Source organism: Coturnix japonica, chromosome 1 (genome assembly GCF_054131305.1).
Source record: "Coturnix japonica strain WE chromosome 1, WE-NBRP24, whole genome shotgun sequence".
Taxonomy (NCBI): domain Eukaryota; kingdom Metazoa; phylum Chordata; class Aves; order Galliformes; family Phasianidae; genus Coturnix; species Coturnix japonica.
The window spans coordinates 51,203,434-51,220,070 of record NC_140663.1 but is presented as its reverse complement, the minus strand read 5'-3'; the positions used below and the strand labels follow the sequence as shown (position 1 = coordinate 51,220,070).

The window sequence follows — 16,637 nt, the reverse complement described above, 5'->3', positions numbered from 1 at the left end:
TCTCTTTGCTGACTGGTGGTTTCTGATCGGTTCTGGCAATTTTTCCTTTAAGTGCTTGTGTTGCACTTTGCTGTAGCAGCTGATTTCAGGCACTCGCTCCATCTTAATGATTGTCTGTGAGACCCTATCTCCTCCCACCTCCCTCCCCACCCTCTGAATCAGTTGTGGTGTTTTATTTTCTTTCTTTTATCTGTGTGTGTTTTTAACTGCATGCTCTCAGTCTCATCATTGTTGTTTCCCATTCTTTCTTTTTAAATGTGAAATGTTTCAATTGTTTTGGGGCTAAAACAAGAGTAAATGTAGTTCCAGATTCCCCGCCTCACATAAGCTCACCTTTCCGTAAGTCTCAAGGGCCCAGAGCAGCTTTTATCCTTATAGTATTCTTTTTTTTCTTAACCCATATTCTCATTTGGTAGGTTTTTTGGTAGATTATTGACATTGGGTAAAGACTTCTGCCCTCTTTGCAAGAACTCTGAGGCTGTCTGACGCAGGGCTGCAGTAACTTGGCTTCCAAACTGGTCCATCTTTTCTTTGTCAGCACCATCTCTGTGGTAACACCCCACTTGCTTGAGCAATCAAACCGCTTGGAACGATGCAGAGCTCTGTAAAGAGGGTGGAGGGCACAATAAACAACAACAATGAAAGACCCAGCTCTACTGCTGTCCATTTTCTTCTCTTTATTTGGGAAAAAGATAACTTGGAAAAAGATTTAAACACGGTGGGGAGCAAATCAGTGAACACAGTCTGGCCAGACGCTTTGTGACTTGCCCAAAATCTCAAACCGTGGCAGTTCAAATCTTAAGCTGATGGGTTGCAGGTTACGTTTTCCTATCTCAAACCTGCCTGTAATCTGTGGGCCCCAATCCAGTGGTGGGCTTGAGAAAAAAAGTCAGCATGTGCATCACCTGCCTTGCTTTCTTATCCTGGGCTGCAGCTGTGAGCACCAAATGTTTTGCCCTTCAGAGGGATGAGCTGATGGTAACCATGCAGCAAGGGGTGCCAGGGTGTCTGGGAATCTGCACTTTACTCTTGTTGGCCTTTTGTTTAATGCATAATTTAAAGTGCCATGTTTAGCTGTAACATTTAAAATAAAATGGCAATTGTTAAAAGTAATTTTAAAACTGCATTTTTGTAAAATTAGTTATTTAATTTTAATTTTTTTGCTCAGAAAAAGTGTAGTGTGTATGTGTGAGTGTGTGTGTGTGTGTGTGTGTGTGTGTGTGTGAGATATCAGAGTTTTCCATTGTTTTCCCTAATGTCCTCTGCTTCCTTCCCTCTCCTCCCCATCCCCTTTTTGCTTGTAGGTTAACAACGCCACAGCGCGAGTGATGACCAATAAGAAGATGGTCACGCCATATGCAAATGGTAAGAGAGACTGTTTGTACTAGTGATGAGCTGAAAGGTTAGAAGGAAGACAAAAGCTTCCTAGTGAAGGAAAGTCATGGGCTCTCATCAGGACCTCCCCAGCCAAACGAAAGCCAACAAACCCTCTCCCCAAAAGGAAAAACTGCTCCTAAGCTCTAATCTACAGCATTATGCTTCTGTATAACTGTACGAGTTGATGAAGGAGTACCATTTTTCAGGTGGAGAAGTTAGGGTAGAGAGAAGAATAGTGTTGTGCTCAGTATGACCAAGCTAGGAAAAGAACCCAAAGTCTGTTGTGTCACCTGCCACTGCTGCAGGCTGATGCTGTGCCAGCCTGCACTGGGTTGACCACCACATAAATACCTAAATAAATGAAGTATTGCTTAAGATACATAGCTGGATATATCTCAGCTCAAGTTCTAACAGCAAAAGTGCAACTGCCCCCAAGCAGCTGGGAAAATAGAGGCACTGGGCTATTTGTATGTTCCCTTGTTGCAGGCTGTGTCTGGCATTCATTCATTTTCCAACAAACCTGAATAGAGAATGACCAAGTTGTTTGGGCAATGAAGAATCCTGTTTTACTGGGCTATCTAGGTTCTTATGTCTGTGCAGTGATTTTACTGCATAGGCACATATATAGCATTAAAAAGTCATTCTTCTCCTGTCTGAACTGAATGCTGCTTAGATAAGCATTTTGAATTTCAATCTTAGTCCTGAGCCAAGCAGGAAAAATTCTTCTTGGCCTGAAAATGTTCCTGAACAGCTTCAACAAGCAGGAAGCTTGTTGCATAGGTAGTTGCTTGTGCAAGAATCTCTTCTAATTACAACCTAAGATTCAGAAACAAGAAAATAAAGATTTTTTTTGTGGTTCTGCTGCTGAGTTGTTGTGTGGCTCCTTGCAGATCATATAGTTGGTGGTTTTTTTTGGTTGTAGAACTGGGGAAGCAGGGACAGGCAGAAAGGTTGGGATTCTGGCTTTTAGTATTTGAAAGGAATTAGGAAATCTTATAGTGAAAGGCAGTACAACCATGTTACATGCGCATGAGAGGAAGGACAGAAATTGTGTATGACTGTTTGGTATCAAAACCTGGTCTTAGGACTTGGGAAACGTGGTAACAGGAATATTGTGCCTTAGCAGCCAGCGGTGTTTGCTTTAAAACTGTGCAAGGGACTCGGTATTAGGCCAAGCATAAGGCATGCTAGCAAGTGGTGGTACAATTGTTTCAGTGTCACAGGGCTGATCCCAGTCCAGTTATTGTCATCACTTGCATTAGTGTTTGCCAGCAAGGTGTGCAGTGCAGGACAGCTTTCCCACACTCACAGAGGAAGCATGCATTGCATCTCACTGGTTCAGATGGGGGAGTGGTGTTGATGGGCTGCACCTCATGAGGTTTCTAGGCTGAGTAGGAGTGGTGAAAGTGCAGTGTGTGTATCAGGACTCCTAAAGCTAGATAGAGGAGAGGTTGGAATCTCTTTCAATAGAAATAGTTGTGTGATTGCTAGCTGAGCAGATACAGTCTTCCCTCCTCTTTCCATGCCAGCCCAGATCATGTTGTTAGTTCTACACCCATCTTTGTGTGCCCAAAGAGGAAGCTGGTGGGGATGGCAGACGGGTTTCTAGATCTGACAGGGGAACGTGCTCTTCCTCACTCCCCTTCCACAGTGGCAGGCCAGTGGTGGCTCCTTTAAGCATTATTCTCCTGTGTGTTTTGTGTTGATGACTTCAGTTCTTGCCAGTTATCCAGATGATATTAAAACCAGTTCTCTGGGAAGGCTTTCATCTGAAAAGGAGCGTAAAGATGATAGGAAACTCTAAAATAACACGGAGTGGAGCAAATGTGAGATGAGGAGAGTGAATTGCTTTTTTTGCAGTGCAGTCGTGCAATCCAGTTAGTGAGGAAATCTCAATCACTGATGCTTTTTAGATCTCTAGCAAATATGACAGAGAGGTGATTTGAGAATTTAAAGGTGTAAATTGACTTCCCTGTGGCTTCGGAGAGGTTTTTGGATCCACGTGAATGCGTGGAGGAGCTGACAGCACGGTTCACACAGGGAATGTAGGTCTGTGCGGTGCTCGCGGCAAGTACGTGTCTGAGGCAGTTGGCAATTCCCTCAGTGCCCTCCTGCAGGTCAGCTGGCGTTTGGCTGTTCCCTTCAGTACAGCAACCTACACCTAGACCTCGATGTTAGAAAAAAGCAGTTGGCCTCCATCTACACCAAGGGGGATTGTGGTGAAGCAGAAATTCGAAAGAGCTGCTGCATGTGAAGCTGGGGCGCATGCACAAGATCCGTTCCCTGTACCCACGCTGCCTGCTCCTTCTCTTGGTGTAGATTCTGGCATTCACTGCAGTCTTTGTTGTTTCAGGTTGGAAGTTGAGTCCTGTGGTTGGAGCGGTGTACGGCCCTGAGTTATATGCAGGTAGAGCTTCAGCAGACACTTCCACTTCTGCCATTTAACTGCAGTGGTGTTTGTTTATGTTCTCAATTTGCTGTTTCTTTATAACCTTTTTACGTTTTTGTTTTTGTTTTTTTCATTCTTTTTAAAATTAAATTAGCGTCCAGCTTTCAAGCAGATGTCTCGCTGGGCAATGACGCCGCAGTGCCCCTGTCAGGAAGGGGGGGTATTAACACTTACATTCCTTTAATCAGTAAGTAGCCCCCATTGGCCCCTCTCTTGTTACTGTGCTTGAGTTAACTATGACCTGTTTCCCTTCTTTTCTCCGGTCTGTACGATATATACTTGAAAGGATGGGTCTTGTCGGGAATGAGTTTACCTATAGCCCAAGTATGCTGCGCAGTGGCTGTAACCCGTTCATCTGCAGTTTTTCTGTACTATGAATGGGTTCATCTATGTGACAAGGAGGCTGCAGACCAAGGGGAGGGTGTGTGCAAGGAATAGGCCATTCCCTTTATTTCCCTCCGCCCCTTGGGAATCAAAGAAACCAAACGGACAGTTCCTAAAGTACATATTAGACAAGCTGTCCAGCTGTGAGTGCACAGGGCGCCTTGGTGTGCACCTGGGTGCACACCAGGTTGGGTTCATGCCTCTCCACTTGTCCCTCTTGGTACCTACTCATGACGTGTCTGCAGATGCCTCTAGGGCTTCACGTCACTCCACGGTGAGCCAGCATCAAGTACAATAACATTAAATGAAGAGGGGCTCTCAGTAAGCTGGCACTTTATGGGAAGTTTCTGCTGCTGTTATATGGGCTATCTTGTCTTTCAGGCTTTAAAATGAACATACAGAGGATTGGGTGGCAAAGAGTGGGAGGGGAAAGGAGGGAAGAGACTGATGTAAGTTGATTGACTTTAAGGGCCTCTTGACAAATTATTTTAAAGAGCCTCTGCAGTTTTGGAAGAGCCGCCTGCTATATTGATAGTAACTCTCTGCGCTTCTCGGACTCTAACCAGACTGCATGGCGGTGTCAGAGGGGGGGATTTGGACCCTGTTTGTGGTGGGTGAGGCATGCCAATGCATTAACCTCTTGCATGCCAAACCTCTCTGCAACCCCTCCTCCCTGAAAGGCCATGGTGTAGCAGGACGTATGTATACGATGCTTGCTGGGTTAGAAGCATGCCCCTCCGCAGGATTGATGCAAAACATCCCACCGCTGCGGAGCTCTTGTGTCACTTTGTTTGAAGCAGGCGGTTGTTCCCTGGGCAGGAGCTGGGATCCTTTTCACCTTCTCTCTTGTCTGTCTTTACAGTTCCAGGCTTCCCCTATCCAACTGCAGCCACTACAGCAGCCGCGTTTCGGGGAGCCCACCTGAGGGGCCGAGGAAGGACGGTTTATGGGGCAGTCCGGGCAGTACCTCCTACAGCCATCCCTGCCTACCCAGGGTAAGCATTGGTCGCAAGAGCAGAGTGCTCTGCACAACCATGTCAAATAATGGATTGGCTAACAAAAACGTAACTAAAATTGTTGGATGGTGAGAGTCAGGCTATTTGCTTAGCGCCAGAGTGTTCTGCATACGATGGCATCCAATGGGGGCAGTCCTAAATTTTGCTACATTAAGTTCATGCCTGAGAGAATGTTCAGTACTTGCAACAGCCTGAAGTGCTGATGTACTCCTTCTCAGAATTTCTCAATTCATCTTCTGGTATTTGTCATCCATTGACCCAATACATTGCAGCACTACTGAGAAGGACGCAAAGAGGGGTCTAAGATGTCCTAAAAAGTTACAACTCTCTGCACTCGTATTGTGGTTTTCTTGCCCAGGAATGAGGAATATTATCTCTTACCTTCATGCCTCACCATCTGGCAGTAGGACACAGAAGAGCCAGCTACCCACAATGGATTTGCTTTCTTTGTTGGAGACGGTTTAAAAAGGTTTAAAACAAAGATGAATCAAGTCCATTAATTTGAAGTTGGGAGTGTTTGGGATACCAAAGTACAGCATTCTTCTGATTGTTGTATGAAGCAATGCTGAATTTGCAGTCTCAGCACACTTCTCTGTCCTCTGACTTTACACTAGTAATGCAGTGGAAGAGATTTCTGTTACAAAACAACATTCTGCTGTTCAGAAGTAGAAGGAACCGGGTTGGTACGTGTGTTTTGTTTGGTTGGTTAAGTGTGATAGAATGACAGAGATCACAGATCCCTTCCGAGCTGTCCTTTTATTGTTTCTGGTTTTGAGGGTGCTTTGTTCGTATTGTCTCTCTAGAATTTTATTGGCCATATTTTCAGATAGGTCTCTCAGAAAGGAATAGGAGCAAATCCTTCAACACAGAGAATGGGCTGATCTTTTTATTTCTTTCTTTTTTTTTTTTCCCCTCAGACTAGCTTCAAAAGGGCAGAAATTAAGCTGTAAATCTTTTTATTAGAAGGGAGGAGGAAGCTACACACATAACGTAAGGAGCTGGCCTCATATAGATAAGCTTGTAATATGTTCTGTAGCACATGAAGTGGGAAGAGCTTCTGTGGCCCTTCCTTATTGGTGTCCTGTCTTATAATTAAAGTTGAAGGTAGCAAGCTGCAGTGGTGGTGCAGTGGTCTAGCTTTACTCTCAGAGAAATCTAGCAACGTTTATATTTAATTTACTCAAACACTTCAATTGAAACCTCCTCAGAACATGTAGGCTTTTGAATGGGGAGTGGTGTTTTGAGCTTTTAGATCCATCTTTTTTGCCACCTCCTATAGTTCATATGTGACATCCTCTAACTTAATCCTCTGACCTGCAACTTGTCAGGCTGTTGCTCTGGAAATGACCCAGCCCTGCTAAATTAGGAAGAGCTCCACAGCGAAACAGAGAAGCAAAGTTGAGGTACCATCTAGGAGAATGTGTAGTACCTGCACTGGGGAGGTTGTGTGCTTCATCCCTGGGAGTAACGGCTGGAGCATTCCTGGCGAGAGGCTGTCACTAGGAGAGACTCAAGCTCTGTCTTCCATATAAATCCAGCCTGAGTCCCCTGTAAAGCATGTATTTAATTTGGAATATGGGCCAGGCTCCAATGATTATCCTTTCCTAATACAGTCTTGTGGCTGCATTTATTTACATTAAGTCGGTTTTGTTTGACCTTGCTGACCAATTTCATGTCTTCATGGGCAGCATTCTATCCAGTAAACATTTACAGGATAGCAGAACATGAGTTGCCTTCAGAAGTGGCCCAGAACCTCCCATCCTCCCAGGCACTGGGATGTAATTAACTGTTTCTGGTGCTTACCATTGTCATAAGCTGAATCTCCACATAATAATCTGTAGAGGGAATTTGATTCCTTATGGAATAATGTACATTGTGCTGTTCAGATCCATGTTGCAGTAACCTGTAAGACAGCAACAACTGTAGGCGCTGCTGATCCCCACTAAGTCAGAGCAGATGCCTGAAGGTCAATCAGCAGCGCACAAATGATGGAAACATAGTGAGTTTTGTGGAAGAAGGCAGTAAAGTGAGCTGTGGGTTTACTCCAACATGGTAGAGGGAAATGACCTTTCACAAAACTTAGTGCTGTTTAAGTTGCTTTAAAACTCAATGGTGTAACTGAATTTGTGAGCTCAGCAGCATTATAAAAAATAAATAAATAAATAGAACATTGAAGAGTGATACAAGCTTGTTGGAATTGCTATACTGGATCAGACCTGAGCACTGTTCAGGTTGTTGTAATTTTTGACTGTCTGTAGTGCTGGATTCTCCAGAGGAAGGTGTAAGAAATCGTATCGTTCTTAAATAAATAAATTTCAAGATATAAGGCTAGATCCGAAGCTCAGATCTACTAATGCATATGTAAAATGTACTTAAACATATGTGCGGACATGAATGTTTACTCAGGAAGGGTTATTCAGATGATAGGAAGCAATGGCTCAGAGCAGTGAAGAAGCTGGTGGATAATCACCAGAGCCTGACCTCAGAACACCAATGCAGCCCTCAAGGTATAACTGAGGCAGCATTCAGTACAAGTGTGGAGACACAGTAACCTCTGTTCTGTAGTGTGATTCGAGGCAGTGCTGGAGTATTGCCCTGATTTGTGGTGGCCACGCTTTCTAAACGAAAGCTGACAAATTGCACTTCAGACCAAAAGCTGTAAGAATTAAATTGAAGCCTGAAAAAAACAACCACCCTTGCCTTCTCTAAAATTCTGAAAATGAAACAAGCGTGGTCAATTTTATTTCTCAAACTGCAGGTTTAGGCATTGGCTTGTTCATGGTCGTTAAGTGCAGATACGAAGAGCAGGCTTGTCATGGTGAAGTGTAATTTAGTTTAGGAGCGTAAACATATAGAAGATTCTCTGAGTCGAAACCAAACGTAGATAAAAGTCAGACTAGACATAAGGCAGGGGGATCTTCGTGGGATTTGTTTGTTTTATTTTGGTTGGGTTGGATTCCTTTTGCAACATGATCAACTGTTGGTGCAACTCAGTGATAGAACGGCTGCTATACAAAATCTGCATACGTCTTACTCTTGTAGATGTGTTTTAGCTCAGCTAGTGGGCTTTTCACGGATGCCACTGAGATGTGATGGGGCTGTTTTATGCTTCTGGTCAGTCTACATAACCAGAATCACAGAATCACAGAATTACCCGGGTTGGAAGGGACCTCAAGGATCGTGTAGTTCCAACCCCCCTGCCTAGCAGGGCCACCAAACATACACCTTTACTAGATCAGGTTGCCCAGGGCCCCGTCCAACCTGGCCTTGAACACCTCCAAGGACAGGGCATCCACAACCTCACTGGGCAGCCTGTTCCAGGACCTAACCACCCTTCTAGTAAAGAACTTTCCCCTAACATCCAACCGAAATCTTCCCTCCTTCAACTTAAAACCATTTCCCCTAGTCCTGCTATTGTCAGCCCTTTTGAAGAGTTTACTCCCCTCCTGGGTGTAAGTTCCCTTCAGGTACTGAAAGGCTGCAATGAGGTCACCCCGCAACCTTCTCTTCTCCAGGCTGAACAAACCCAACTCCCTCAGCCTGTCCTCATAGGGGAGGTGCTCCAGCCCCCTGATCATCTTTGTGGCCCTCCTCTGGACCCTTTCCAAAATCTCCATATCTTTTTTGTACTGAGGGCTCCACACCTGGACACAGTACTCCAGATGGGGCCTCACAAGAGCAGAGTAGAGAGGGACGATCACCTCCCTATCCCTGCTGACCACCCCTCTCCTGATGGAGCCCAGGATCCCATTTGCTTTCCGGGCTTCCAGAGCGCACTGCTGGCTCATGTTAAGAATAGCCTCTGTGGTTCTCAAGTGAAGTTTTCGCTAGCATTGAGAATCAGAAATACGGCTATTTTAGTACATAAATAAACCCTGCTAAATTTCAGCAGTTGGTGTCAGGTCCTCACCGAAGGAGAGACAGGATGCACGTGTGCTCTGTTGCTTGGGCTTGGGAAGCCTTTCTCTTACATGTTACAGTGGTTTTTTGCAGTTTTCTCTGGAGAGCTGGCGCTAGCATCTCTTGCTGACAGAATACTAAGTTACATGAACAGTGCCCTGATCCAATGTGGTAATGCTTTTATTTAATCCAACTGATTGTGTTCGGAATAACTGTTGAAACTGCTAACGTGTTCATAAACCAACAGTCACTTCCTCTGTCATGCGTTTGCCTTTCCTGCAGGAGCAGGTGGAGTATCACTGCTAAAACACTCCTGATCCTAGATAGAGAACCCAGCAATGTAAGTCACTGCCCCAGGAGCCCACTTCTTTGTTATGTGATTGTAAAAAAGAAATTAGCTTCAACAAACGTGATCTTATGGCCTGCTTCTCTCTGCTGAAGTGGCTCCCCTCTTCCTCTAACAAGGGTCTCTATCTTTGTATCTGCTCCCAGCCCTCTTGGAGACCGTAGTAGCTTTGTCCAGTGGGATCGCAGTGTACTTTTCCTGGGGAAGTCAGCAAGACTAAATTATTCAAGCAGTAGCTAACACTGCAACAGATTTTATTTTATTTTATTTTTATTTTTAGTAATAGCATGCAGAATTTTGGCAAGATATGCTGGGCTTTCTTGTGTGTGCGTGCCTTACAGTAGGTGGGTGTCTGAGGGTGGCAGGCTCTTTGTAGCATTTCACATTCCATCCGATGAGTTAAAAAATAGTAGTAATTAATAGAAAAGCTGGCGTTTCATGCCTCCTTTTTCCTTAATGCTACTGGTAAGTCATGCGCATTAGGTCTGTGAATATCATCAGCATGATGGGGCTCTAATGCTTCTTTAAAGCCTTGAGTGAGGTTGTGCAGAGCTGTCCAGAGGACAAAGCAGGAGGAGATTCCTCAGTACAAAGGACAGGCTGAAGGCACACGGGTGGGGGGCATACCCTCTCTTCCTTCCTCATCCTTCCCCAACCCCTGTCCCCAAAGCAAGCTGCGTAGTCCTACGTTAGCAAATGCTCTGGCAAGACTGGCTCTTTGGGAACCCCAGGCTCCAGTTTAACTATTTTTCCTGCTTGAAGTTCTGAGAGAAAGAAACCGATGGCTTAAAACAGAAAAAGTATCATCCCATGGAAACACTTCCAGTTGCTCCTCTCTGCTATGGAACATGTCATTACTACCAGGGACTCCCACTGCACCTTTCAATTCTCGGACCTTGGACCAGTCACCTAACCTTTTTAGCTCATTATCTCTGCTTGTGAAAGCAATGCATTGTGGGTATTTTTGGTTTTTTCTTTTTAATTACATTTCTCTGTGTTTACTTTGATCAGAATTGATTGACTTGTTTTCCCGAGGTGTTGCATTGGTTCTTTAAGATGCTGAATAATAATACTTTGCATGCTTGTGTGATCAGCCAAATCTTATCGCATGTCTAATGTGCAGGGTAAAAGCAGGTGATGTATGGATGTCAGAAACAAAGCCAAGCAGCCCTGTGAAACTCGAAATACGTAATCGTACACAACTCTCTGAAACGTGCTTCTGACATAGGTGATTCCAGCCCCTGTGGGATGCCTTCTGAGGGGCCTCTCGATTTCCAAGCCCATTTCACGAAGCCAATGTTTCCATGTGTGTAGGGGGGAACTTAAACAACTCCAGGAGAATAACCAGAGCGGAGGTTTCTAAACCCTTGTTTCTCTTCTTCAGGACATCAGATCTTTTTGAGTCTATTTTTATTGTACAAGATGGTTGTTCCCCTCCCTCTCTCCTTTACATACTGTCTCCCCCTCTGCCCGCCCCTTTCCCCTTTGCATGCCATGGAAGATGACTTGGAGCCGTCTAGCGTGCGTGCGCACACATCCTCTCGCTGATTTGCTCCTGCCAAAAGCCCAGGTTATGGATTCATACATCACCTGCCTGTGTAAAATGCATGTGCATGCTGCCGTCCTCAATAACCGGAATGTGTTTTCTGTTCTTTTGTTTTTTGTTTTTTTGTTTTGTTTTTTGTTTTTGTGTGGATTTTCTGCAGTGTGGTTTACCAGGACGGATTTTACGGTGCTGACCTCTATGTAAGTACACACACCGGAGCCTTCTCATCCCCAACCCCTGACAAGCCAGCCTTTTTTTTTTGTTGTTCTTTCTTTTTTTTTATTATTATTATTATTTTTCTTTTTTTTTTTTTTTGTTTGTTTGTTTGATTTGGTTTGTTTGTTTTTTAAATATCATTTACTTTAATTTTCTTCTTCCTTGTGGATATATATTTATATATTTAGGAATGCAAGCATGCTTCTCTGTCACTGCGCTTGCCCCTGGGTGCAAGACCTAAGCCTTTGGGTTTCCTGATCATTGCCAGGGCCAGTTTACTGGGTGTCCTCTCCCTCACATATGCACACTGCTACTAATCAACCTGAGAGATGATTAGCAAATTAAAATTTCTCTCAACACTTCTCTCATTTACATAATTTGGATATAAAAATAACAGGACTGGTTTAGCCTCAGACCTTTCCTTTCCTTCTCCCCCCCTTCACCCTCCCCTTTCTCTCCACTCTTGGGACCCTTTCAGGTTTGATTTGTGCAGCCCACACTAAACGGAGCAAACTGGATGTTTAAAAATGTTCGTGTGCCACTGGGATGTGGAGCTTGTCCCTTTGGGGAAGACACTGGGACTGATGAAAAATGGAGGCTGAGATGCTAGAGTGAAAACCGACACCTCCATTTGCTAGTCAAAGTGGTACCTAAATGGGCTAGATCCTCTTACCTCTTTGGGGAATTGTAAAGTACAGATAGGTGGAGATGTTCGGTTAGAAAAGCCAGCAGCCTCCTCCTGGTTGGCTGTTAGCTCTGGTACCATGGGAGATGTTGTCCTGTCATTGTCTGTGTCCTACCTAGCCAGTCGGTATTGCACATCTCTAAAGTATCTCTGTAAGCAGCTGGGTTGTGGCCGTTGTGGGTCTAGGGACCCTGGCCAGAAAGGAAAGCCATTTCCTCTCTTAAGTGGAGAGCTGTTGTAGAATGGCTCTGCTAGGAGTATGCCCTTCAAAGCTAAAATGTTCAGGCCTACCGCTGCCATTGCTACTTGTGGCCTGTCTAGCTCTGGCAAAGTTCTCTTGTGTGGCATTCGTAGGTAATAGCTCTTCAGAGCTGGGGAAGCTTTGTATTGGTAGTGGCATGAGTGTCAGCATGGATTTCACATCCCTGCTCCTTTGATGATGCTACTCCTGACATTTATGAAGAGGACCCTGGGGGCTAGACTGAAGATAATGGACGGAATTAGCTTTTGGATTTTGTTGGCTTATATTGGAGGGTCAGGTCTCATAGAGGCACTTCTCCCAACACCGTTACAGCAGTCAGAAGACATGCTCTGTAAGCACGGAGATTTTGGGTGTGCTTCTTCATGCTTACATAAAGTAGTATGTGCACATCCCTCTAAAAACTGATCTGCCTAGTCCGGTGTTACTTTATAAGATGGTAGTCCTTGACACAAGAGTTCTGGGTTTTCCCACCTCAATCCTAAAATGTCTGCTTTACAGACCACTGGCTTTGCTACAGCAAGCAAACACAAGAGCAATACCTTCTGCTTAGTGCCTCTTCCCTCAAAGTATGTGTAAGACATTGTCATGTTGAAAGGGAAGACTGGCCAAGGTTACTCCCCGTTTCTTTTCAGAAGACTCCTTCAGAGCTTCCATTGCTGGTGGGGGATAGATAATTATCGAGCACGTTTTAGGGACAGTTACTTCAGCAGTGAAGAATCCATCATCACTTGGTGTTGAAGTGCAGTGGCATCATGTAATATTTAACGGCCTCCAGGTCAGGTTAGAAGTGGGAGGTGAACTTCTGGTGACTTTGCTTTCAGTTGCTTAGGTCTCACTGCGAGAAAGCAGGACAGCAGAATGGGACACTCATCAAGGGAGATGATGGTCTGTTATCCTGTGTTACTGCTGTCTGGCACCCTGTAACAGAGCTCAGGAGAAAACACTGTCCTAATACAAAGTTGCTGTTCCAAGCAATTTGCTAATTGGCACATGCAGAAGGGATGCAGCATACCTGCGCCTCGCTGATGTACAGTGCTGTTCCCTGCAGTGCTTACATCCTTCTGGTTGCCATGAAAGGATTGTGTAGATCATAGAGGGGAAAGCAAGAGGGTTCTTTGATTAGTCTTAGTCCTTTCTGGTCGGATTAGAGAGAAAGCTGAACTGCGGCTCCCTTCTGAGTCAAGGCAAGGTGGCAGAGACCCTGAGCTAGGTAGGAAGGAGGGGTTAGCGGTAGGTGAGACAATGGAGTAGTGTCCCAAACTCAAGCTGCTTTTTCCACATAACTGCTGTATACCAACTTCTCATTTTCCTCCTTCTCCTCTTCCTCACTCCTCCTTTTTCTCCTGGGGCAACCAGCCTGCTAGCCATGTCTTCTCTGATGAGGGCACTCCATCTCTTGTTGGATGCGTCCCACTCTGGCAAGACACCTGAATTCATAAACCAAGTAGCCCCAGGATGCAGAGGGCTTCATTTCGGATCCTAAGAAAGATTATTTTTCAATGGGGTTAATCTGGGGTGGAGGATAAGAGGAAAACAAAACAAAACAAACACAAACCACCCCACGTTGCGAAGACCGCTCCTGCCTGTGAAAAGCGTGCTTGCATCCACTGGAAAGAAAAGGCTGGTGAGCCCCACTGCGGGCTGTTTGTATGATTGTTTCTTTCCACAGCTGTGTTTTTTTGAACTGCTCTTCCTGTGTTCTGTTATAGAATAGTCTTACAGGAACCAATCATTAGCGCTAAAATACCTCAGGTAGGAGTGCCAGTGTGACCTGCCAACCAATCAGATTGTGGATTGCAGTGGAAAAAACTGAATTATACTAACCATTCCAGCACCACATTAGAGATGGGAACAGAGGCTTTTTTAGGGCAGCGCAGACTCCCGTGTGAGCCAAGCCCCCGCTGTAGCAGGGTGGCATGTGTCCAGATTTCACACCGAGTGGCATTTCATCCAAAAAATGTATTTATGTAAATTCAGTGGAAGAGTTAACAAGGTCATGCTTGTCCCATTACCATGTAGAAGCACCTGCTGGCTGCAATGGACACTGTTGTCCTGTCACCTCTTTTAATTCATTCATGCTCATTCCTGGTGCACGTATGCCACCCTTCTAATACAGAAACACTGGAAACAGTTCCAGCGCATTCTGCTTCTAACTTCTGCTCTAGGGCAGTTTTGGGGTAGAAAAGACCCGATCAAGCTTCAGCAAATTAAAGATCCCTAAACTGGGCTCTCAGTCTAAACCTGGCAGGTGGTCAAATGTGTGTAACAGGGATGTGAGATAAATGTTTCTTAGTGGCATAAAGAATGCACAGCCACGCTCTGTGCGCCTAGGGCGGTAAGGGATGAAGAAAAGGGAAGCTTATAACCATAGAATATGCTGACATAGTAAGCCATAGGCTTGGATTTCCTCATATTCCCATTGCAATGATGGTCCCATTGCACTGAATACCTAACATGTGCCTGAAGAGCGGAAGAGAAGATGGGACTTCTTTTGAGCTGAAGTATATAGCTTTAACACGCTCATTTATCTACATTAACATGATCAGTAATTGGAATGCTGCTCTAGCTGGGATTGCAGTTTTCTATCTATGTTGTTTTGCCAAGTTTTGTCTCATTCCCTGAAATAGCACAATATTGAAAAAGCTGGCATCTGATGTTAAAGAAGGGATAAAAAAGTTTTTTGTTTTCTGGTTTTTGAGTTGTTTTTTTTTTTTTTTTTGCTTCCTTGATGAGCCAAGGATAAAAGCATGACAAAGAGTCATTTAAAATACAGGCTTTTGTGAACACCTGGACAAGTCCAGTTGTTTGCCAGTTGAGATCTATAGGCTCAGGCTCTTTACACATTCTCATGAGAAAGGGGGTATAGGGCATAGCCCCCAGCAACACTGGCAATACAGTAACAAAAACAGAACTTGAGTTAAAATAAGCAGCATTATAAATTGTGTCAATCTATCTCACATGCGCTCCAGATAATCCAAAAGAGTATACCAGGAAGATCCAGTCTTGGTTTAGACAGTCTTTGATTGTTAACTATTGCCCAGTAGAAATGCATATGCTAAGGCTGCCCTTAGATTGTCCCATAGACAGAAATCTTGGACCTGGCATCTTCACAAGGAGCTCAGACACACTCATCTCCTTCAAGCCAAGGCCAGTGATTTTAAAGACTGAACCTAGGTGTGTAAGCCAACTCACCTAAATGGAGTGGAAATATGCATGGCTGTCCCGTGTTTCAGGGATCATGCCACTTGACAGTGTCTTCTGTTGCAGTCTGGAGGAGTGCGGTGCAGCTGGCAAGGGCCTTTTTGAAATTATTATTCATGTCATGGGTAAACATGATTGCTCCTGTTTGTTGAGGATGCTCTACTTCCATGTTTTTCACTTTCTATAGTACCTGATGTGAATGGCATCATGAATTGCTAGGAATGGTAGGACCTTGTAGCTGAGGTTATGGCCGAGCTTTGCACACTAGTTAAAGTTGTCTGAGAACAGGAAGGGCAGGAGAAAAACTGGTGCATTGGACAAGCTGAGTAGGGCTTTCAGATGCATTGAAGGAATTACACGTGGGTCCTGGGTTACAGAGAACAGGAGCCTCAGCTGGGAAGGGCAACCTGCACAGCGTCTCCTCTCTGTAGAGCTTGGCAAAAATGCTGATGAAATCAAAAGGAGTAATTGCTGTGACTTTCTCCTCTTTCCTTCAGCCTGTTTTGGTGTATTTGGACCTGCTGGTCGTGCTGAATACATCCCCTTGTCAGAAATCCCCCAGCTGCCTGCACTCATTGCTCCTAAGACAGGACCATACCATGGCCATTATAATCCCCATTTTTGGTTTTATTTGAAGTACACACAAGTAGAATTTGCAGGCTGCTTTGAGCCGAGCAGGTCTGCCTGTGCGTGTGTACCCGTATCCCGTGACTTTGTTTATTTTCTTGGAATTAACAGTAGCTTCAATTTTGCATCAGCGCATGGTTAAAAAGCAATACACGTCAGCTATTCCTTAACTTCATTTCTCCAATGAATTATTTCTCCTGTGTTTCTTTTTTTTTTGGTTGTTGTTTTTTTGTTTTCTTTTGTTTTGTTTGTTGTGCAGTTGACTGAAGAAATGTTAACATCCCGCTCTAAATCTCTCAGTGGAGTCTCTGTTCCCTTCTCTGATATAACAGATGGGTTATTGCTTGTTATAATTATTAACATTGTGGTGTGGGACAGGGCATGGGTGGGAGCAGTTTTGGGGGAGGGAGGGTGGGAGGCTGCGGGAGTCGTTGAGGTTGGAATGTTAACTCCAGTGGTGACTGACTGTTTCCGTAATAGCAGGTTGTTGTGGCTGCACGCTCTAGTACTTGAGGCTGTGTACTTCACTGAGCTTGTGGTAGAGCCTAGGGCGATCTGCTGTCCCAAGAGAATGCTGGGATGGATAGAACTAGCCAATATGAGTCTGAACGTGGTGACTTTGCTGGTT

The 16,637-nt window shown here is 44.7% G+C and overlaps 1 protein-coding gene across 50 annotated transcripts in view; it reads left to right on the top strand.

The window, feature by feature from the left end:
• The window catches only part of RBFOX2 (RNA binding fox-1 homolog 2), a 157,652-nt gene that overhangs the window by 130,967 nt on the left and 10,048 nt on the right, over nt 1-16,637 (top strand). For 13 of the 50 annotated variants that reach the window (XR_014935627.1, XM_032444988.2, XM_085519057.1 and 10 more), the window contains 5 exons: nt 1,305-1,365; nt 3,731-3,784; nt 3,921-4,013; nt 5,073-5,205; nt 11,179-11,218. Coding sequence is in view for 37 of the 50 variants with exons in the window: in XM_032444988.2 (XP_032300879.1) it covers nt 1,305-1,365; nt 3,731-3,784; nt 3,921-4,013; nt 5,073-5,205; nt 11,179-11,218 (381 nt within the window). In the remaining 13 variants the exon portion in view is untranslated. Of the gene's footprint in view, nt 1-1,304; nt 1,366-3,730; nt 3,785-3,920; nt 4,014-4,591; nt 4,660-5,072; nt 5,206-11,178; nt 11,219-13,890; nt 13,934-16,268; nt 16,346-16,637 lie in introns of those variants that run through there. The other 37 variants (XR_014935633.1, XM_085519048.1, XM_032444984.2 and 34 more) reach the window with 16 other exon arrangements.